Raw genomic sequence first — 24,409 nt, 5'->3', positions numbered from 1 at the left:
AGGGAAGCAGTATGGATTTGCATTATATCTGATACCCTCTAGTACCAAGTGGATTGCCAATACTGCTTGTTTAGCATTTTCTAAGGGCAATAGGATATTGATTTCTGACTTACAAGGAACAGCTCTATTTTCACCATTGAAAAGTATTGCAGGTTGTTAAGAAGAAATTGACTTGAAGAGGCCTGACTGCTGCCCATCATGGAGCAAATAAAGCAAAACTGCCGAAGCATGGTGGAGCAGCGAGATGGGGCCCTCAGCAATTTGTTGCTATTAATTTACCATGCTTGACAGCAAATCAATCGGCATCTACTTCATCTGCTGGAGAAAATGCTGTCCAGGGCAGATAAAAGGCCCTGTGTGGTACAGGGAATAGACTGGATTGGCCAAACGGAGGCTGCAGTTAATGTGTAAATAAGTGAAATCAAGGCCACTGTTGCAGAGAAAGCTGTTTTTAATTAGGTTGGGGCTTTATAGTGAGCTATTTAAGAAAGTAGTATAGAGCTTGGAGAGTAAGAGGAGATTTATTGTTAACTGAGTTAATATGTGGCTTGTATGACATCCCAGCCTTGAGTCTGCTTGCTTCTTGCACCTTAGCAAATTATTTTGGTAAAAGGGTAAAGATGGGAATCAATTTGTTTAATTTAGGGCTAAGTTGTGACTATTTTTTTCATCTTCATGGCCATAAAATGTATATATCACTGAAAATTGTTTTGTATATATGCAGCATATATACAAAACAAACAGGAAAGTGTTCATTTTTAAGGCAGGGGATTGGACTAGTGTGTGTGTGTGTGTGTGTGTGTGTGTGTGTATATATATATATATATATATATATAAACTTAGGAAAAGGTTAGCCTGTGGTTGAATATATACTGTCTTTCATTTGAAGAATAGCTGGAGAACCAACTAAAATTACACTTGCTAAATTTGCTCTCCATTATAAACAGTAGGAAAGATTTAATAGAGATACAAGCAGTGGGTAGTCAGAATTGAGCTGGAAAACTTCAAAATAAGAGATTAGAAGTGAAATTTTGAAGATTGCAGCATTGCACAATGCTGTTAAGGGAGAAAAGCCTACTTGTGGCTTTTCCATTAAAGTTTCAAAATATAAAAAGTGGATTGACAAATCAGTTTGACAACCAAACCTTATCTGTCCCAGTTTAAGTTTATTCAGCCTACTCAGTGAAGCCAGTTTAGTTAAATAGCTCACCCACCTATTTGGATAAGAAGTTTAGAAATCTGTAATACTCTGGAATTAAAACAAAAAAATCCTTCACCCTATCTGCCAAGTCTTGGGGTTGGTGGGTAGGGAATCTTTCTTAAACAGGTCCTTTGACAAAATAGATGTTGTACTACCCTCCTCTGGTGGGAACCTGTTAGTTAGTGAAAAGTTTGCCCTTTGCCACACCAGAAGAACATGTGTTTTAAGGCAAGCGCTTGTGTTTCATCATGGTCTTTTCATTGATAAGGAAAGAAAAACACTACAACAAATTAAGTATCTTGGCTGTTCAGACAGATGCTTAAGACACAGGAAACAGTATAAAACATGCTGAACAAACTTTAAAATTAAGACACATGTTTTGTTTTTACTGTCAGCAAGGCATTACTCTAGCGCTTAAACATAAAAGCATTCTTTTCTCTTGGAAGGATGCAGATTTGCTTTAATGCTGCCTCATTTTTTTGTGTGGGGTGGGAAGCGGGAGGGGGAAGTTGGTAGTGAGTCCTATCATTAGGTTGTCTAACACTTTTATAATAGAAAGATTCTTGCAATCTTTTTTTGAGAAGCTCTAACACCTCTATTGTTTGGAGCAGGCACTAGGAACTGATCAGGGAGAAGAGGCCCTGCTCTACCCAAGGGCTTTCTTTGCTGTATGCAATTCCATTCAGCTTTATTTGAGTTACAAACTGTTAAAGATTGCCCTTTCACATGTGTTGCTTGTAGTCTCTGGGAAAATGTTGGAATCCAAACTAAGAACTGAACATGAACATTCTAAACAGCCAGATTCATTTTACTGCAGCCACTGCAGGTTGAAAATCACTGCTTTACAGGGAACACCTGGGAGCTTCCAGAGCAGGTATAACAGTGAAGGTGGGTGTGAGCTGGGCAGGGCCAGGTTGTCCACTTCCCATGGGGGCACCACACAGGGCAAGAACCATCCATCTTCAGATCCTCATTCAGTGCACAGAGTAGACACACAAGGGGGCATAATTAAGGTTGCACAAGCAACTGTAAATCTGACACTTTAAAACTTGTTGTATACTTGAGCTAAACTTTCCGGGTACGTGATGCTTTGTGTTGTGTTTTGTGTAGTTTATATATAAAATCTCCATTTTTTTTTTTTTTTTTTTTTAAAGATTGTAAGCCCCGCAGGGCAGGGATTTTTGTTTTCCTTTTTGTTTTGTACAAAGAGGAGCACACTTTTATTGCTCAGTATATACATGTGCCAGTTGACTAGGTTGAGTAAAACAAACTAGTGACTTTTCTTTACTTAAATACCAAAGCATATATAATGCTCAGTTTCTGGATACAGAGTACCCAGACTCGATTTAGTTTTGTTTTAGGTATCTCACTTGCTGGTGGGATATACTTAAATATTGTGTAAAATAATTGAGAATCAGGTAGATTGTCACTCTGAGCTAGTTTGTGAATGATCTGATTGTGATCATTACAGAAATCACTTTTTTGTTAATTCCACAGATTGAGCACATCTACTGTCATTGGGTCCCAGAAAGTCCTCTCATCCGTGAGGTGATGGATGTGAGGGGATTAGAAGAAAGATAACTGATACTTGTTAACTAGCATAATTACCTTATTTTGTGACTGAATAAATAGAGCCTCAACTAATCTTATTTTAGAAGAGACTGAATCATAGGAATGTAGTGCTGGAAGGAACGTAAAGAAGTCATCAAGTCCAGCACCTGTTCTTAAATCCTCCAATGATGGGGATTCTACAGTCTCTCTTGGAAGCCTATTTCACAGCTTAACTACCCTTATAGTTAGAAAAAAAAATCCTAATATCTAACCTAAATTCCCCTTGCGGCAGATTAAGCCCATTATTTCTTGTCCTACCACCAGTGGACATGGAGGTCAATTCCCTGTCTATTTTGTAACAGCCCTTCATGTATTTGAAGACTATTATCAGGTCACACCCCCTTCAGTCGTCTTTCTCCAGACTAAACATGACTAGTCCTTTAAATCTTTCCTCAGAGGTCAGGTTTTCTAAACTTTTTATCATTTTTGTTGCTCTCCTTTGGACTCTCTCCAGTTTGTCCACATAGTTTGTAAAGTGTGGCACCCAGAATTGGATATAGTACTCCAGCTGAGGCGTTACCAGTGCGAGAGAAACAGTACAATTACTTCCTATGTCTTTATATGATACTCCAGCCCAGAATATTAGCTTTTTTTTGCAACTGCATCACATTGTCATTCCATTTGTAACCCATTATAACCCCAGTTCCTTTTCAGCAGTATTAGCACCAAGCCATTGTTCCCTATTTTGTAGCTGTTCATTTGATTTTTCCTTTGTAAATGTAGTACTTTGCATTTGTCTTTATTGAATTTCATCTTACAGATTTCAGATCATTTCTCCAGTTTGTCAAGGTCATGTTTAATTCTCCTCCTGCTTCCAAAATGCTTGCAACCCCTCCCATCTTGGTGTTAGCTGCAGCTTTTATAAGCATACTGTTCACTCCGTTATCCAAGTCATTAATGAAAATACTGAATAGTACCGTACCCTGGACTGACCACTGTGGGACCCCCATCCCCTTTTGGCAGTGAAACATTGATGATTGTTTTTTGAGTATGGTCTTCCTTCCTTATAGTAATTTAATCTAGACCACGTTTCCCTAGTTTGCATATGAGAAAGTCATGTGGGACTGAGTCAAAAGCCTTACTAAAGCAAGGTACATTACGTCTTCTGCTTCCCCCATCCAGTAGGCCAATAACCCCATTAGATTGGTTTGGCATGATTTGTTCTTGACAAATCCATACTGGCTATTCCTCATAACCCTATTGATTGGAAAAATAATGGAACACATCATTAAACAGTTATCAAAATTAGGCTGACTGCTCTATTATGAACTAAAAAGTAAACATCACAACTTAAATTTTGAAAGAATAAAGCATTTTGCAGAATAACTTTTTTATTGTTTTTGCACTGATTCAAAGCCACTTTCATGGTAACCCTATTTTCTTGAAATATAAATTATTTAAAATTAGTTGTGGCGTGCACACACTGTGTAAGTTCTTCAGTATTGTGTGAAGGATTCCAGTAAAATAGAAGAAGCAGCTGTCTAACTTTTATTAATAATTTAATTTATTTAAAATGTGTATAATTGAATATGTCACAAATAGTAAGCAGAGCTTTAAATAGTTTTTGTTTGTTCTGGGTGTGAGATTTAGACCCCTTGGAGTTATCTTTCCAGGCTGAGGAAAGATGCATAATTTTTTAGCTTGGAAAACTAATGGGGTGTTATTGCTGAGATGTTTAAATACAGAATTGTGTCAAGCAAGTCAAAATTACAGTCCCCACAGTAAACTTGAATCGATCCCTTTTAGGCTATGCATCTGTATGGTATACACTATTGACCAATGTTAAAGAATCATGAGTCAAGTCCCAAAAAATCAAGATGCTGTTTTTTTAAAAAAATCTCATGATTTTAAAGCCAATTAAGTTTGACTTTGTTTTATTTGCCTTCTGGTTTTTGAGCCTTCAGGTTGCACTTAGCTCACATTTTCAAGCTTTTCTCCAAGAATCTCATGAATTCCATTTGTGTTTAGCAGGCAGAGGTTTTAATTAAAACATCAAATTTTGTAAGATTCATAATAAAATCATGAGAGTTAGCAACACTGGGTATGTGCTGTTAAGATATAAGTAAACGGCTGTCATTATTTCTTGTACTTCGAAAACATATGAGGCTTTAGTCATTTAAGAAAAAAAACCTTTTAACATATTTGTTCTACTATTTCATGTTCACTCCTGTATTGCAAATGGTTTTATATCTTGTGCTACCATGACGTTCTGCTTTCAGTGGTAGAAAGAAGCATGTACAGCGTGCTTGGTAAGGTACTCTATCTTAGCTTCTTCCTGTTGCCTTCCCTAAATGGGCTCTCTGCAGGATTTCATCCAGCCAAAGATTTTTGACATTTGTTGGACTGTATTCAACTTCTTCAAAGGAGAAAAACCTGTTACTCTTGTGTTTTGGGATGTGGAACATTGGCAATGAAAATTTGTTTGTTTTCTTGTATTTGCTTAAAACCTCCATAGAGTATCTCACACTTGAGCAGAAGTCTGAGTATCTCATTCAACCTATGCACAGTGTACCGTCTGCATAATAATGTCCTGCCACCAGATTCAGTTTTTGACTTGCATGGTGTAGCAGGGCTGGCGGGGGAGGGCAAGTGGGGCAATTTGCCCCAGGCCCCACAGGGGCCCCCACAAAAATATAGTATTACAACATTTTTATGTAAGGGGCCCCCGAAATTGCTTTGCCCCAGGCCCCCTGAATCCTTTGGGCGGCCCTGCGGTGTAGTGTGTTTGTCCTCTGAAAGCATTTGTTTTTAAAAAATATTCCTTTCATCCCTCTTAAAACAAACACAATAAACCTCTAACTTATTTACCATGTACCTCTGTGACTGAATTCCCCTTTTGACTGGATTTCCCGAGTGTCTATATTGCCTCTTGCCCACTGTCTGTTTATGGAAGAATTTGAAAATGCAAAAAAAACCCCAAACATGAACTTCCAACACCAGCATAAAAACCTGGGAGCAATAAGTAGTTAATAGCACTCTAGCACCCCCTTGAATCACCAGAATAGCATATAAGGAATATGGTAATACTGCTGTTAATCCATCACCTGTTTTTTCAGCTGCAGCCATAGCTAGTGATGCAGATTTACTGTCTTGGAAAGGCATTTTTGAAAGCAGAAGGTCCCCTTTCCCCTTCTCAGAGTTTGAACCCAGAATCAACAAATCAAAATACAAGAGGGCCAACATATGCTTTCTGCAAAGACTTAATAAAACATTTTGGTACTTGTAGTCAGTGACAGCCAAAGCTATTTAGAATTTAATACTGGAGAGGGATCCAAAGGCAGAGTGTGGAGGCAGGGAGAGGGAAGCGGCTCTAGTCCATATCTGCTGGGTAATTGAGACAGAAGGCTTCCTGAAAAGTAATTGTGGTGTGGCTGGGTGTGTGATGACATCAGAGAAGGGGAAATGGGGACTGAACTCCAAGGCCACTAAGCCTCCATAGCAATGTGCTCTTTTGCATAGATAAATTGTAAGATAAGGGAGATCATGGTGTACTAATTTCTCATTTCAGCAGGTCTGAGCCACTCTGAATGCTCTTCTTCCCCACAGCCACTTACTGGTTGTAACCACGATTGTTGTATTAACATAATTGTGTTTAAAATTAATCACAACTATTGTTGGAATGACTGCATAGCTTGGGATTGAGGGGGAGAAGAATTTTGATCTTTCATGTCCTAGGGCATCTTTGATTCACTGCAATAAAGATTTAACTTTTTAAAATATTGCTCAAGTTCTGAAACACAGGTAGCTTTGGAATGGACTTTAGATTTATAATTCCTGGTGGTTAGCCCATCTATCTCATTTATCTTTGCTTAGTGCTTGAGGAATTGCTCCTGCATCCTGTTTAACAATTGCTTTCCATTTTAACTTCTTCTGAGAAAGGGGAGGAACCAAAGCAATTCTCAAATCTCAGCCAGATTAATTAATCAAGATATTCATGTTAATCACCCATCCCTTATTCATGCCTTTTCCTACATACTGGCATGGATGTTTTTTTTCAGTAGTCTTTCATGTTGAGCTTTGCTTTTACAGCAAGGATAGTCATAGTTTCCCTTCCACTCATGCAAGCAGAGGGGCCAAAATCATTGCAGCACAGCTATGGGATGGGAAAGTGGGGAATACCTGGTCTGTTCTATGCTTCATCTCCCAGAGATCTCAATGGAAACCACTCCACCAGAGCTGCAGCTTCAGACCTCTGCCAAGATTTGGAGCCAGAGCCAAGACAGAGTGGAGACACTGAATTCCTTCTCTGTGGCATGCTTCCTTGCTGAGCCTGGAGATTCTGGGTTGGATTTCTGATGGCAAAATCTCAGGAAAGCCACTCTACTACTGCTGCCCTGCAGATCTGTCGCAACATGGGTTCTGAAGGATCTTTGCGGTGGCACTGTCCTTTATGCCAGATGTCCAGAGATGTGGGTTCTCCCCCTGCCCTCCCCCCATTTATGAGAGAATATGGGTTATACGTTTTGGAACTGTTAATCTTAATTCTATTGGTATTTAACTTTTTTTTGTCTTCAGCGTCTTTTGAATCAAGGAAAAAAAATCTTGTAATTGAGAGCACAGTTCTCTGAGGAGATCTGGAATCCTTGCCTGTCTCTTGTTGTGAACTCTCTGTGTGTGACCTTGCAAATCACTTACTTCTTTGTGCCTCTGTTTCAGAAAGGGGGGTGATAATATTTACAGGATAGGAGGGATGTGATACTTAACTGGTTAACATTTGAAACTGCTTTGAAATCCTCAAATGGAAAGTGCTCTAGAAGTGAAAAATATGAATTTAATATATATTTATATAGTGGGAAGGGAGGACATATTTCAAAATGGCTTAAATTAGTGTTCACTTTAAAACAGTCTTTCAGCACGTACACTGCTATCAAGTTGTATTTGGTGTCATGGCCAATAATGCCACCCTATACTTCACATCAATGATGTGTAACACTAAAAACACTTGCTCTTCTGTCTTCTACCAAGTGAATTTTGTGGGGAGAGGAGAGGGTGGGAAATGGGAGGTGCTAGTTTGAAGATTCATTCCCTGTCCAAATGTAAAAGCAGACTAAGGTGTAAGTTGATCAAAAAGTCCATGCTGGATTCTTGGTCTGAGGAGGAGACACAGAACAAGGAACAACTGGAGGGAATTATTGATAAGTTTTCACCTCACGTCTCGTATGTCCCTGCAGTACCATTCCCTCTGACAATTCTCCAGCTACACAGTGCCCTCTTTGAAAGAGGGCACTGTATGATACAACTGAATGTAAAAAAGAACTAGGGCGAGAGTCCATCACAACAGCACTACTGCCTGGTTTATTTAATTTCAAAAAGTATGTGAATGGTACAAAGTAGATATCTACTTTTAAGACCATAGCGTTTACCGAAAGGCTGGATAGGCTTTGTGCACCATACACTACATATGCTTCAATCAGTGCATTAAGAGATTCTGTCTGTTTCTAATGCCTGGTTTAGTCTGCATCCTCTCTTCGTCAGTTCCACCCCGTGGTTAACGGTTATACAAGGGAGGTAATGCTGCTGATGAATCTATAAACCAGACATCATGTGGAAATGGGAATTCTTCACACATTTCTAGAGTAAATTTTAACAGTTCTTTGTCTGACTAATCTATATCACCCTCATCGCTGTGGCATAGGATTGTGTTTTCAACTGCAAAAGTGGCAGGATAAGAGATCTCTTTTAACTTGCAGTTGTCCTGTCTGCTGCATCCTTAAAATCTCTGAGACCGTTCTGCTGGTGACATTTTTGTCTAAAACCCTCTTGTAACAGAAAACTGCAGTTGCATTTTTGCTTAAGTTTTCTCACACTGAACATAGATACAGAGGATGCTAGCACTACAAACTTCTGTCTCATCCTCTGAAATATGTAATGGGAATATGAATGGAGTCCAAATGAGAATATATTGGAGGTGGGATTTTCTGAGGTTATGGGTCTCTGTTGTACTGGAAGAGAAGGAGCTGAGTTTGAATATATCAATATGTTTTTCAAACAGGCATTAGCAACCTCATTGTGCCCTCTTCCCTACTTTTCACCACTCTAGGACATGTCTGCACTTACAGCGCTGCAGCTGTAGAGCTTAGTGAAGACGCTACCTATGCCATCGGGTGAGCTTTAGTAGCTGTGTTGATGGGAGAAGCCCTCCCATCAACATAGCGCTGTCTACAAAAGGGGTGGGGGCAGGTTGATATAACTATGTCAGGGTGTAGAAAATCTACACCCCTGAGTGATGTAGTTATTCCAACATAACTAAGGCTTTGTCTACACTACCAACTTTAAAGGCCTTTCATTTGCAAAATACAAATGTTTGAATTCTCACCATCTTTAAGAAGGTCTTTTCAAAAGCAAATCTACAATGGAATGGATTTGTGTGCCCTACCTACAAACAAAATGGTATACTCTTAGTATAGGTGCAATCGACCCAGCTCTGTTTTATGTCTGATACTCAGTTGCTATTTCGGGGGGGGGGGGGGGGGGTGTCTCTCTACATTGATTCTGATGGATCATTGTGGACTAGTGAGAAGACTACTGGGATACTCTTAGCCTACATACTTGTAAAGGAAAATACTCTCTAAAGTGTACGTTATAGTGGGCAACATAAGGTAGATCTAAATCTGTGGTGGAAGGCTGGTGACTTAAAGCTATAGATGCAAAAAATGACTTGAAATTAGTGTGGGGGTATGTGAGAGAGCTTCTGTGGTTTTCTTAGGAAAACAGAGTACTGTAACTTGCTTATCATTGCAAGTTCAAGTTCAGTGGCACAAGTGAGTAACTTTCATTATGAAATAGTGCTTATGTCTTTCCTCTAAACATCTTGATGCATCGTGCATCTGTAATGTTCATGTTTACCAACTGCTGGATCATTGTGGACCTGGAACTTGGGAGACCCAGATTCAATTCCTTGCACCACCACAGACTTCCTATGTGACCTGGGGCAAACCCCTTGGTCTCTCTGTACCAGGTTTGAAAGGTATGTAGGTGCCTAAATTTGCAGATAGGTACCTGGTGGGATTTTCAGAAGCAGATTAGGCACCTAACTCCCATTGATTTCAACAAGAGTTAGGCGTTTACTTGCTTAGGCATATAGATTTTCAAAAGCACCTACCTGCATTTTTAGGCACCTAAACACCTCTTCAAATCTGGGCTTCTGTGCCTCATTTTCCCATCTGTAAAATGGGGATAACAGCATTTCCCTACCTCAGTGGAGTTTTCAGGATTGATACATGGAAAAAAATGAAGGGGTCAGATATTACTGTAATGGGAGGCATATAAGTGCCCTATGTGGAACCAAGCCTCACAGCACCACTGAGATGTAGTGATATATTTATATGTAGATTGTAAGCTAATTGGGGTAGGGACTTGTTGGTGAATGTCTACAAAGTGCATCGCACAGTGGGGCCTTGATTTGTGACTGGTACCCTCTAGGTGGTAGTGCAGTACAAATAATTTAGAGACGGGGAAAGTAGGCTTTTCATTTAACTTTTCTGTGCCTCTGTATATTTAGCCACAGTTAGTCAGTGGCAGTTTAGAGTGTATGTTGCTAGTGTCCAGATTCCCAGTTTCTTGCTTTAACCGGTTGGTAACGTTTCTCATATTCATTTAAAAACATGGAGATGTAACTGACTCTTGCTTTATTTCTTTTCTTTGCAGGGGTTAATGTGGAGAATGATAATTAAAACTGTAATTAAATCTCCTTTGTTGTAGGGCAAAAGAGAAGACCACAAATCTTAGTTTGAATACATGTGACTTCAGTTTTAGTCTTTCAGAAGTATTTCATGACCCCAAATGCATAAAAAATTTAAACGTGGTACTGCAAAGAGTTATACTTTAAAAAAAAAAAAAAAAAAAAAAAAGTTAATCTTGGGACTGCTTTGCCTGTGGCGTAGGAGGAGGGAGATATGATTCCATTGTGTATTGCGTGAGTGTTATACTATGATCTCTTTATAGATAAGCACTGATGATGCTTTTGAAATTAACAGGTAGTGAAAGATGTTGGCTTGATAGATCTGAAGCTCTCTTTAACCACCACTGTGAGCTTTCCCACACTGGTGATACTGTGTCTTAAAGTTGTCAGGGGCCTACTTCTAGGTGTAAGAAGATCAGTCTTTGTATCTATTCATCACTTGGCTACTCTGCTGTGAAGGGTGCTAAATTAGGATATGAAACAGTTATGCGTTTAGTACTGTCCTCTCCCTAGTATCTGCTAATTTACATTATGGCCCTGTCTACATGATCAAAAAAAAAAGCCTAATCTATGACCAGATGTTCTTAAAGATGTTAAAGGGGGGTTTTCAATAGAGTTGGGCAACTCAGTTGAGAATCACACCCTTTTGCCAGTGTAAACAGGGCCTACGTGTAGAGCAGGGGTAGGCAACCTATGGCACACGTGCCGAAGGCAGCACCCGAGCTGATTTTCAGTGGCACTCACATTGCCTGGGTCCTGGCCACTGGTCCGGGGGGCTCTGCATTTTAATTTAATTTTAAATGAAGCTTTTTAAACATTTTAAAAACCTTTATTTACTTTACATACAGCAATAGTTTAGTTATATATTAAAGACTTATAGAAAGAGACCTTCTAAAAATGTTAATGTATTACTGGCACGCAAAACCTTAAATTAGAGTGAATAAATGAAGACTTGGCACAGCACTTCTGAAAAGTTGCTGACCCTTGGTGTAGAGGGTGAGTTTAGAGCTTCTACCTTACGTGTGTGTGTGTGTGTGTGTGTGTGTGTGTGTGTGTGTATAAAAGTGGGCATTTTCTTATGTTTCCTCTGCCTCTACCTATGGAACTTTGTGCCGTTAGAATAGTGAAAACTGACTTCCTGCAAAAGCATTCAATAATTTTTAAATTTGTTTATTTTATATTTAAGGTTAATATTTTTCACCTTATTTTCATATCCGTTACTGAAACACAAACAAAGAAAACGTACTCTGAACTATCTACAAGTTATCAAACCCACTTTCCTCCACATCACTCTTCCCTTTTTTCTTTGAGTAACAGGTAGTGATTGTTCATAAATAGGTTTGCAAACAATTTGTAGGTAGTTCAGTGATTTCACATTTCCACATCATACGCTCGAACTTCTTTTAACATAAATGTAATAATTGGACTAAGTCTCTAGTTGTCATTGGAGGTGGCATTTATGAAAAGCAATACTTAGATGTACAAAACAATAGACATAACCTTCATGGATTTGTGTGTGGATAAAATATATTAATTTGGATGTGTAGTTTTCCTATAAACACTTGACTGAAACCTTTTCAGTTTGTGACTAAGAGGGTGGCAAGATTATAGACCTAGCTAAATAAAGATGAAATTAACAAGACCATAGGCTACATTTTGGTAAACCATAGTATTGCTCAGTGGCAAAAAGCCACAGAAGCATTTACAAAAAAAAGTGCGGAAATGTGGTTTTGCTGTCTGTCACGCAGTCTGCTGTAACTGACAAAACATATGTTGTCTTATGGTGTGTTTTCACAAGTCTGACCACAGTATTCAGTTTTTATCCTCCTCCTCTCCTCTTCGCTCTCCCTCCCCTTTCTTTTCCCTCAGCAGTATAGCTACAGTTAATTTTTGACAGACTGAGTTTATTTTTTTTTTTTAAGTTACATTACATTTATTATGGAGTAACTGCATATCATAGTTTATCAAACTATCTTTGGCTGAAAGTATTACTCAAAAACTTACAACTAATACAGATCTTGATGCTAACTCGAGAGGTGAAAAGTTTATTATGTGATTGATAGCAGTATACATTGGTTGCAGTGTGGTGCAAGAAGTGAAACAGAGTGCCTTCCTAGCCTGAGAGAAGTATCAGTATGTGTCACAAGATATGCAGTTTGCAGAGAGTATTATTGTGTGGTTTGCTCTTTTAACTGTGCTTTGTTTTACTCTTTATCTTAAAATGAGGAAAGGGAGCGAGGGTTACTTCACTGTTCACAAAAGGTCTCAGTTCAGCAGATGTGGGCACTGCAGCATTCTATCCACAGAACTGATATAGTATAATTAGTGGGAGTGCAAGTACCTACCATCAGTTTTTCTCAGTTCTGAACTAAAGAGGCCACTGGAGTGTTGGTAGAGTCAGAGAGAAAGAGCTGTAAAGACTGAATTAGACTGAGACTGTTTTGAGAATCCCTTTTTACAGTGATTGCTTTTGTCATAGTGACACGCGTCCATTGGGACTTATGCTGAGACCACCCACCCACTATCCGTAGGCCAAGTATCTTGTTTTTTAAACCAATTTTATTCTGAGATATTTAACCAATTTACATAAAATTGATTTTATTAACCATTAGCAGCTGTTTACACTTGACCTTACTCTTCCTGTTCTGGATATATTTGCTATAGTCTACCTGCAGGTGAAGAGTATATGTAATATGAGTCTCATTTTCTGAGACAAAAATATTAATCTGAAGTGTAGTACAGCTCATGATGTTGCTTGAAACAAATTGTGATCCAGTAGTGATTAGGTCATGGCTCCATAAAACTTTAGTAGATTGTACATGATACAGTTTATCCATTTCTTACACGGACAGCTCCATCTGCCTCCTACTTCTGCTCTGTTTGTTTTAAAGCATTTTCTTTTCATTTGGTCTACTTTTTAGTTTTATTTAAGTTGAAATTTGTCATTGAAAACTGCAGTCATGTCATTTAAAGAAAAGGTCATTTAGTGTTGCTGGACTCTGAGTGTGTCTTGGCAGGAGTTTTACTGGGAAGGGCCATTCAGAGGAATTGAACATCAAGATGTACTGGATGTAGCCAAGTGTGCTGGACAGTAAGTTTCCCAAATGTATTTCAACATTTATCACATACAACTGTCTTCAATTTTCTCTTTGCAAGCTTGCCTTTTTCAGAAGGTTAAAAATCTGTTATCTAAAAACTAGGTTATGCTTCACACTTTGATAAACTGATTGAAAGTAAAAATTCCTGGCTTTCCCCTCTCCCAAATTTAAGCAAAAATAGTGAAAATTATAGAAAGCTGCAGCCACAAATTGTTTCTGCTTTGGATTTCAACATTTGTAACAGAAGTAGTTCTGATCTACGGTGATTATGATATTTTGAACCATGACAACTTTGAGGGGCAAGATTTTGAGCCAGTGCTAATACTGGATTTTTAAACACATTGTTTTAAAACTCAGAAATGCAGCATTCTACTACAAGTTAATAGTCTCAGGACACATTATTATGTTTGCATTTTAGCTGGAAAATGACTCAGGCCTGGTCTTCACTAGAAAATTAAGTCATTTTTCAGTCAGAGGTGTGAAAAATCCTCACCCCGAGTGACTTTCTTAAAATGACCTAAGTCCCTTGTAGACAGTGCTAGCTTGACAGAAGAATTCATCCATCGACCTAGCTATCATTTGTCAGGGAGAAGGATTACCTATGCCAATGGGAGAACCCCTCCTGTCAGTGTAGAAGGTGTCTATACTGAAGCACTGCTGTATTGTTTAAAGTGTAACACTGGTCTACAATTTTTGAGAAGTCGTCTGCTTCAGAGAGAAAATGTGCTATTTATTATGTATTTTGATGTGCTGAATTCAAATATGACAATTAAAACAACTGATTGGCTACTGTTTCTAAGATATTTAAGTTTTTACATTTTATGTCTATGTATATTGTGTAGATAGTAGAGTTTTAATCATAAATTGTAAACCTAGGTCTTTTCATGTGTTTATGATTGCTTTACATGATAATATTTCACCTGTCCTGTTTATGTAACACTTTAAAAATCAGCAAAAGGGTTATATAAATAAAATTTATTATGAAACAAAAGGCAAAAAACTATTCTGTACATAGTTTAGTCCTATTCAGTGTCTACTCGGCGCTTCTTGGCTTGTCTCTTGTATTCATTAAATGGAGCATCTCTTGTCACTGTCCAGCAATAGTCTGCAAGCATTGATGGGCTCCATTTGCCCTGATAGCGTTTCTCCACTGTTGCAATGTCCTGGTGAAATCGTTCGCCGTGCTTGTTGCTCACTGCTCCGCAGTTCGGTGGAAAAAAAATCTAGATGAGAGTGCAAAAAATGTATCTTTAGTGACATGTTGCAACCAAGGCTTTTGTATGCCTTGAGGAGGTTTTCCACCAACAACCTGTAGTTGTCTGCCTTGTTGTTTCTGAGAAAATTTATTGCCACTAACTGGAAGGCTTTCCATGCCATCTTTTCCTTGCCACGCAGTGCATGGTCAAATGCATCATCTCGAAGAAGTTCACGAATCTGAGGACCAACAAAGACACCTTCCTTTATCTTAGCTTCACTTAACCTTGGAAATTTTCCACGGAGGTACTTGAAAGCTGCTTGTGTTTTGTCAATGGCCTTGACAAAGTTCTTTATCAGACCCAGCTTGATGTGTAAGGGTGGTAACAAAATCTTCCTTGATTCAACAAGTGGTGGATGCTGACCACTTTTCCTCCCAGGCTCCAATGACTGTCGGAGAGGCCAATCTTTCTTGATGTAGTGGGAATCTCTTGCCCGAACTATCCCATTCGCAGAGAAAACAGCAGTACTTTGTGTATCCAGTCTGCAGACCAAGCAAGAGAGCAACAACCTTCAAATCGCCACAAAGCTGCCACTGATGTTGGTCAAAGTTTATGCACCTCAAAAGTTGCTTCATGTTGTCATAGGTTTCCTTCATATGGACTGCATGACCAACTGGAATTGATGGCAAAACATTGCCGTTATGCAGTAAAACAGCTTTAAGACTCGTCTTCGATGAATCAATGAACAGTCTCCACTCATCTGGATCGTGAACGATGTTGAGGGCTGCCATCACACCATCGATGTTGTTGCAGGCTACAAGATCACCTTCCATGAAGAAGAATGGGACAAGATCCTTTTGACGGTCACGGAACATGGAAACCCTAACATCACCTGCCAGGAGATTCCACTGCTGTAGTCTGGAGCCCAACAGCTCTGCCTTACTCTTGGGTAGTTCCAAATCCCTGACAAGGTCATTCAGTTCACCTTGTGTTATGAGGTGTGGTTCAGAAGAGGAGGATGGGAGAAAATGTGGGTCCTGTGACATTGATGGTTCAGGACCAGAAGTTTCATCCTCTTCCTCTTCCTCGTCTGACTCAAGTGAGAATGATTCTGGTGCATCAGGAACCGGCAGTCCTTCTCCGTGGGGTACTGGGCGTATAGCTGATGGAATGTTTGGATAATGCACAGTCCACTTTTTCTTCTTTGACACACCTTTCCCAACTGGAGGCACCATGCAGAAGTAACAATTGCTGGTATGATCTGTTGGCTCTCTCCAAATCATTGGTACTGCAAAAGGCATCGATTTCCTTTTCCGGTTCAACCACTGGCGAAGATTTGTTGCACAAGTGTTGCAGCATATGTGTGGGGCCCACCTCTTGTCCTGATCTCCAATTTTGCAGCCAAAATAAAGGTGATAGGCTTTCTTAACCATAGTGGTTATACTGTGCTTTTGTGATGCAAAAGTCACTTCACCACAAACATAGCAGAAGTTATCTGCACTGTTCACACAAGTACGAGGCATCTCTGCTCGCTTTGGCTAAACAGAAATGTGTCCCTTTGCAAAAATCAAACACTGACAAATAAGAGAGCACGACACTGTATGATTTCTAGAGCTGATATAGGGCAATTTGTTCAGCAGAGTGATGTAAGCTTCGTTATGATTGCATCGTCCATGACTTCTAGGAATAACATGATGCAATTCATATCATGTATGACGCAATACCAGCTTCAGATTGCATCATTCATGGTTTTGCCTAAAAAGCAAGTACTGTCCAAACCCAGTCATAGATTTATTCATAGATCCAGTCAAAGATGTATTTTAGTCATTTCTGGTTTAAATTGAGATCCCTTCCCTTTATAACTCACTTATCCTCCGCCATTCCCAAGTCAAGGGTCGTATATACTGACCCAATAGCATATCTTGAAAACTAGAGCCAATCAACAATCTTAAGCATCATTTTCGTTCTCAGTGACCCAGAATTAGTAAAGTTTGACTACATTTATTTCAGAAGCATTTTGGCTGTAGAGCAGTGTAATCAGTTCATTTTCATCATGGCCCATTTCAACAGGGTTTACTCCAGATAGTAACCTGAATTAGAGGGGAAGAAATCTGTGGAATGATAGAATCTATCATTGTACGTCATATAATGGAATCCTAGTATTTTAGAGTGACGTGGCCTATTAGAACTTTCCCCGTCCTCTGCCTTTCTTGCTGTAACAGTAGGTTAGGATCTAGTTCCTCAGAGATGCAGTATTGTAGGCTCCAAGCATTCAGAAATCATGAGTTGTGCTTTTTTTTTTTTTTTTTTTAAACATGGAAGCTGAGATTCTCACATAATCACTTGTCTCCAAAATCTGGGGCTTTCTTTCACTCACCCTGCAAAAATGGAAAGGGGCCTTAACCTGGCTCGACATGAGGGAACCCCTGCATTGAATTCCACTGACTTCAGTTGGGTTCTATCTGGCCTCAGAGGTCTGCTTACATGGAGCCAATTTCAGGATGAGGCCTTAAGATTTGTAGCAGAGTTGGACAAAGATTTGCACAACGTTTGGCCATGTTTAGGACCTCACATTGTGTATTTTCCCTGCCCTAGCGAGGTGTCTCATTGAAACATGTGTGCACAGTTGCAAGTCAAAATCTTACTCAGCAGGGAGAGGATGAAAGAGAATCAAAGCTTAATTAAGGTCATGGCTCATGTATGTGTGTTCAACTCTGTTGCAGTTGTATAGGGAAGGATTAAAAAGGGGAAATGCAGGTGTAAATATAATTGTGGGGCTAAGTCAGAAATCTGAGTTTGATAAAGAAGCCGACCCAGTGTGGTACTGTAACTACATATGATTAAAAGGGGCTAGTTTTAAAAACATCAAGCCAGATTCCCAAAAGCTGGCCGAGAGAAGTGGAAAACCCTACACCAGTGAACCACATTGCACTGAAGGGAGAATTTGGTTCAAGGGCAGGTGATGAATCATGCACTCAGGATTTCCCCTGGGGAAGAAAGAGGGGTAACTCTTCAGAGCTTGCAAAAGCTCTGCTAATGGCTGTGCTTCCTTCTCACTGGCATACTGTTTTGGTCTGGGTTACAGTCTTCTAAGCTTCTCCTTCCACCATAGTGGAAGAAAAATTGCAGCCATTTTCTGCCATCATGACCTCCAACTGCAGCCTTTTCTCTGTCAGAGTCAATAACAGTATAAATCCAAGGTGAATTTACCTCATTGTCTGGTTTGGGCCTGAGTGAATTGAATGGCCATACTGATTCTTTTTCTGTGCCTTTCTTTGTCCACATACTCTTAGATATAGACATTAACACACACACACAAAAAAGGTTGACTTTCTTCAAGTGACAGGCCTGAAAAGTCCCGATGTCAACTCGGTTGATTTGGTTTTTGTCTCTTAATTATGGGTGAGTCTATGTATATTTTTAATACTAAATTGCATTCCACATAGTTCCAGAGACATTAAATATATAAATAAATAAAAGCCTTTTCTTATTCAGTTTGCTTCAGCAGCCCAGAGAGCTGTAGGTACATTAGTAAATTGATTCAGAAAATTCTGGCACTTCAATTTATTGCTTATGTCATTGTATGCAGTATTTTGTGCAAAATAAGCATCTAAACTAATTTATAAAATGTAAGTATCCAGTTTACAATATCTTATGAGCTTAGTTGAAATCTTTGTAAAGAAAGCTGATAAGGAAAGCGAGATGGATATTATACCCATGTTCGTTTGGCAGAGTCTGATGGTCACACTTATATTCAACCCATGCGGGCATTTCAGATTGTAGAGACACAAAAACTAAGCCCCCTAAACTTGAGCAATTGGCACAGTGAAGAAACAGTTGCCTGTATAATATCTTCCCCATGGGAGAACTTTTTTGTGTGTGTGTTTGACTCTAAGTCTAGGTTCTCTGAGGCTTAGTTTCCAAACAGCATGAAGCTATGGCTGAGGATAAACTTTATATTCAAGACTTACAATATTTTCTACAGTTCTGTAGATCTGGAGTAAGTGTTACAAGACCGCTTAAGTCTGTGATTAAAACAAAATGTGCTCCTCTCTATGAAAGAAAAGTTAATTTTGTGTAAAATCCTAAGATTAGCTTTTGTGTGTTTTATTCAGAATCATGTAGTATGTCTCATAATGTAATAAACTTTTGTTTGTTGCCACTAATTCATGAAATGCTTGTTTAGCTATTATGGGGGTATACGCATGTGTTTTTTGGTAAGCATTTAATAAACTAGATTGATCTTTTTGGCAAAGGCTGCACTGTGTAAAACAAATTAAATCTGAAATAACTAGGCCTGATCACTTTCTATTGATTGCTGAAATGGGTTTCCCAATAAGGTTTTATTTTTCTGTTTTGTTTTAACAATACATATGTAGTAGTTTTTGTTCTCATTCCAATGACAGACCCATAGCCTCCAGTTATAATTCTTTACTAACTATTGTTTATAATTGTAATAACTATGAAACATCGTGAAACATAACGGAAATATTTCCCCTAAACTTATATACTATAAATAAAATCCCAATTTTGTTTTTCCGCTACTAAAGGAATACAAATGCCAATATTTAAACAACAAATTAATTTTGAATTTCCTATATATTAGGTAGCTTAGGTATTTTAATATCTAAACTTTATAGAGCTGTTTGTTTTTGTTTTAGGCCCCACTTCAGCAAAACATTTAAGCACATGGTTAAATTCATCCCTGTTTAGCAAAGCACTTAAGCATGTTCCTAAGTTTAATCATATGCTTAAGCCCAATTAAAGTCTAGTGTTTAAGTGTAAAACTTTCAAAAGCACTTAAGTCCCATTTTCGAAAGGGACTTAGGAAGCTCTGAGGAGCCTACGTCTCCTTGAAAGTCATTGGAACTTAGGCTCAGAATCCCAAGTTCCACTGACTTTCAAGGAGCCAGTGGGAATGTCTACACTGCAATTAGAGGGTCCCAGAGCTCGGGCTCCAGCCCAAGCCTGAATGTCTTCATTGCAATTAAACAGGTCCTCAGCCCCATGAGTCCAGCTGACGTGGGCCAGCTGCGGGTATCTAATTACAGTGTAGACATACCCATAGACTCCTGATTGCCTCCAAAATCTCTTTTGAAAATGGGACTTAAGCTCATAAGTTCCTCTGGTGCTTTTAGAAATTTCACCTTAAGGGCCCAATTTTAAAGGTACTAGAGCATCTAAAGATGCCGATAGGTGCTTTTGAAAATTCCATTAAGCTCCTATCTGCATCTTTAGGTGCCTAAATACCTTTAAAAATCTGCTTCAAGTGCAGATTGCAAGGGATAGTTTGCCAGCTCAGGGCCTTAAGCAGTTACACTTGTATTTTATAATGATGAGGAAATATTGACCGATGTAAGTGTTGGTTCTTTTGTCTGGGTCATAATTTGGCCTGGTTAGTTATAGTACCTTCAAATAGGTGACCAGATGTTACAGAAAAGTATATTATAGTTTGTAAATGTTTGTTGTTTCACTTTTTGCCTTTTTAAAAAAATGTTAATAAAGGGCACAGATATGGAAAGATTAAGGTATTTAAACAGGGTTTTTATTTTATTTATTTATTGCAGTTATATCAACAAAATAATCTAATACCAGACTAGTTACAAAAAACCCATAAACAAAAACACCACTGCCACCACCACTACCCCTCTTTTCAGTTTCAATGTTGGTGTGTTTTTAGGCAAAAACAAATATCTTTTTGTCTTTGGAAAGAAGTAATAGAAGTGTCAGTGTTTAACATATTTGACAAACTATGGCAGCAAAAACTATCCTTTTTTATATTTTGGCATGAACAATTGCCCTTTTATTGGGCCATTAATGCTATTTCGGAGCATCCACAGACAATAATTTAGCAGCTGTTTATCAGGAGCTTTCATAAAGCATTGAATAGTATTCTAACATTCAGTAACCCTAACAACAGCATTTCAGAATCTGTGCCTGTTTAAATGGGATATCTGTAAATGTAGTTGTTCAGGGATGCATGACCCACATAACCTATAAATTTGATTGGAAGTTACAGTGCTGGCATAGGCTGATGGATAGCCGATTAGAACCCTGATTAACCATGTGATTCGGAGGCTGGGAATATATTGTCCTAAGCAAGATTCATCAGATGCAATCAGAATGTCAAGTGGTCAGATGAAATTCAAATGTGCTATGTGGCTTTTTTTCTTGTGCTTTTCTTCTTAGGTTCCCTCTTCCCTTCCTCCCCCCCCACTTTATTTCCAAAGCTGAAAAATACTACTTTGATGAATTTGCTCCTCACCCTAAAGCTGTCTGTCTGTTATTCATCAGAAAGCAGGTCGCAGTTCAGTGAGCAGAAGAAAAGATTTTAATAGAAGCTGTGCCAAGGGCTGTAATGCATCATTTTAGGGCCCTAATTACATTACAATGACAAATATCAATGGTGACAACAGCAATAACCTACATCCTTTAATGGCTATGCTGGAAAAGGAGTTTGGGCTCTGCGCCATTAGATTAGACTTGGTTTCAAAACATAGGCCATTAGAAGTGTGTGTCCACAGTATTATTGGCCGATAACTGAAGCCCAGTGGAAAGGCCTGTAAATAAATGATGCCTCTCTAAAGCTTGGCCCCGTGAGACAAAAGAGGCAAAATTAGATGGCTATGGAAGCAGCAGTGTTTCCGAGGCAACTTTAGTTTCAAAGTGAGGAATTGGCTGCTTACGTTTATGAAATCATACTTTTCCCCCCTCCTTCTGCCAATTAGGTAGATCGTGAAAAATCCAATGGCAAAGCATCTCAAAGCAAAAATATATTCATAGACAAAGCAACTAACTTTAAAATGAAGAAGGTTTTTAAAAACCTCCTTCTATGTATATCTATATTTAGAACTTTTTGCTTTTCTTTTTCTCTTTCCTCTTTTTGCCTGTTAGGCAACAAAGTCTGGTGTAGGAGGGATTGTATGGGCTTAATAACCACAGGCCCACTGAAATACTAACCCACGTTATTGGTGCCTCTCCCTGTAGATAATGGAATGGCACAGCAAGAAATCAGACTATCTGGCTTCCAGGGGTTAACTCTCTTTATTATGTTTTGTAATAAATAGTTCATCACACTAAAACTGCTGTCATACTACTCTGCAGACTTGAGTGTGTGAAGGACTGCATATTCCTAGAGAAAATACTTTTTAATTACAATTATTCCATGAATCCATGCCAATTCTCTAGATTTTGATGCATTTCTTCATTTGCTTTATTCCTGCAAAAGATACACAAACGTGTTTGGTTTTGGGGGGGCATTTTACATTATCCTTCATAATAGGACATGTGACAACACAGGCTGTAGATGTGCTTACTATAAACATATATTTGCTTTGGTTAAATGGGAAAGAAGGAAGTGGAAGAATAATTGTTTGTTCGAACAAACCTAAGATTAACTTGTGTACTACTAATAATTTAGTGTAGACAGTGTACTCAGTACAAAAACAGTCCATGCCCCTGAAGAGTTTTTATAATCTACAAGAATGCCTAAAATAATAAAATGTTCCAGTTAAAGTGCTTTCACCTAAGTATTTGCCTAATAAAGAATGTCAGGGTGCTTCAGTTTCAAGGCTTTTATTTATTTTCTGTCCCCCCGCAGGGAAGGAAGACATTTTTATTCTCAAATTGAACTAGTCTCTTCCTCTTCTAATTACCTGGTCTAGCACGTGGCAGTTCAATGCAAGTTTTGGGTGAACACATAGAGCAACTTATTTACTGTAAATTCTTAGTTCATGTTAAAGGTGAAAATCTCTTGGTGTGAGATGATAATTTAGATAGACTGTTTCTTTGTATCAAAACCAAAAAGAGAAGCTAAGACTAGAATCTTGAATGTGAGTCCCTTCAAACTCTGAAGACTGTAGTGGACATAACATTTGAGACAAACTGGCCTCCACTGTCTTATTTTTGGATCAGATCCAAAATTTCTTTAGTTTTGGTATGGTTACAAATTATGAGACTGGCTGACCTTGCAAGATTACTGATATTTATGATAACTGCTCATGAGAATTTGCTGTTGTCTAATCTAAAATCCAGGCTCTAAACTAACTCTAGTCAGGGTCCAAAACCATTCTGTTCACCCATTTGTAAAACGAGCCCTGCTTTGCCTTTTCTAGTCTAAGCGGAGTAAAGATCTTGCCAAAATAATTTGGTGGCACTCAAGTATTAATGCCAATGGTCCAATCCTATGTGGAATATCTGTGGGATCAGGGCCTTTAAAGATTGTGTAGTTAAGAAATTCACAATATTCCAGGTATAAGAAAGTAGTGGATAAACTGTGAAATGTATTGGTGTACACTATAGATATATTTTTATAGGTGCTGTTTGGCTGTTACTTAGCAATGAGCAGCCTGATTTTGTTAACCAAGTATGTATCCGCTGTAATTTTCCCTAATGGTTTTGATATTTGCCTCTTATTCCAAACCATGAAACTAAAGCCTTTTCTTTGAAAACGTATGTGACAGCCCAAAACTCAAATATATAAGCATCCTTTAATGCAAAGATGCCCATCCTAGTTTAGGTAACAAACGTAAACTCATGCACTGGCCCACATCCCCTTTACTCCAATGCCTGCCCAGTATGTCTCTCCTCTTCCACACCCTTCAAGTTCAAAATGGAAGCAGTGCTTATCTCCACTATGTACCTTTGTCCATGGTAGCTCAGTGACTTGACAGTGGTTTTCAAAATGTATCCAGGCAACATCAAGGGCCGCCTTACATAACTTTCTGAAGATTGGTTCAGCATGGCTGCCTGGCATCATTACAAGGCCACACAGAAGTATGGTGGATTAATCTGTGGGAAAGTAATGGTTCAATGTGTTTTTTCTCTCTCTGAAAGAGACACATAGATTGAATACTGGTGGATCCAGAATGCAGAAATTTGAATGTCCTTTCTGGCTTTGCTGCAGCTCCACAATGCTTTGTCTCTGTGCCCACCTCCTTCCTGGCTTGTAGCCTTCCGCAATAACGCAGACCATGTTCCAGTCACATCTTGCCTCCACTGTCAGGCCTTCATGAATGAAGAATACAGTCACTAAGCAAGCCTGTCTTGTTGCAGATCATTTGTTGTAGACAGCAAAAAGTTCAAAGCAACATAACTTCAGAGAGAAGGACCCATCTAGTAACCTGCCTAGTGGAATGCCATACTCAAAGCACCAGTACTTCTGCTTTCTTCTTTATCAGAGGATCCTCTCACCTGTTCACACACCAGTGTCTTGGAAAGCTTTGTAGTACTCGGCTCCTCGGAGCTCAGATCAAGTGTAAGTAATCTCTCGGCCTATCGAAGGATATGATCAAGTGTTTTGATGTGTTTGGTCTTTTGGCCCTGAGATGAAAACCTTGTCTGTGTCCCTTGGACCGTGAAGTACAAACATTTATTACTGCTTATATTCTACTTATACTCTATGATGTGCAACCTTCTGCCTCCCTAAAATGACCATAATTCCTAATGTCATTGGAACTTTTCAGTGAAGAACAGTACTGATGGGAATGACTAGACCTAAAAATGCATCATGTATATTAACAAAGGACTTTTATGTTGTTCATGTAAATAAGCTACTAATATAGAAAATAGTGTTAGCCCATGGCTAGACATCTGAATCTTAAGTGCAGGCTTTTTTTTTTTT

At 38.8% G+C, this 24,409-nt stretch overlaps 1 protein-coding gene across 1 annotated transcript in view; it reads left to right on the top strand.

The window, feature by feature from the left end:
- LOC112102093 (transducin-like enhancer protein 4) overlaps nt 1–24,409 on the top strand; it is a 124,238-nt gene that overhangs the window by 8,332 nt on the left and 91,497 nt on the right. The window contains exon 6 of the mRNA XM_026652360.2: nt 4,364–4,382. Within this exon, the coding sequence (XP_026508145.1) occupies nt 4,364–4,382 (19 nt within the window). The remainder of the gene's footprint in view (nt 1–4,363; nt 4,383–24,409) is intronic.

This window comes from Terrapene carolina, unplaced genomic scaffold (genome assembly GCF_002925995.2).
Source record: "Terrapene carolina triunguis isolate 2854851 unplaced genomic scaffold, T_m_triunguis-2.0 Scaffold113, whole genome shotgun sequence".
Lineage (NCBI taxonomy): Eukaryota > Metazoa > Chordata > Testudines > Emydidae > Terrapene > Terrapene triunguis.
The sequence above is the reverse complement of the archived record's forward strand: the minus strand, read 5'-3'. Positions and strand labels throughout refer to the sequence as shown.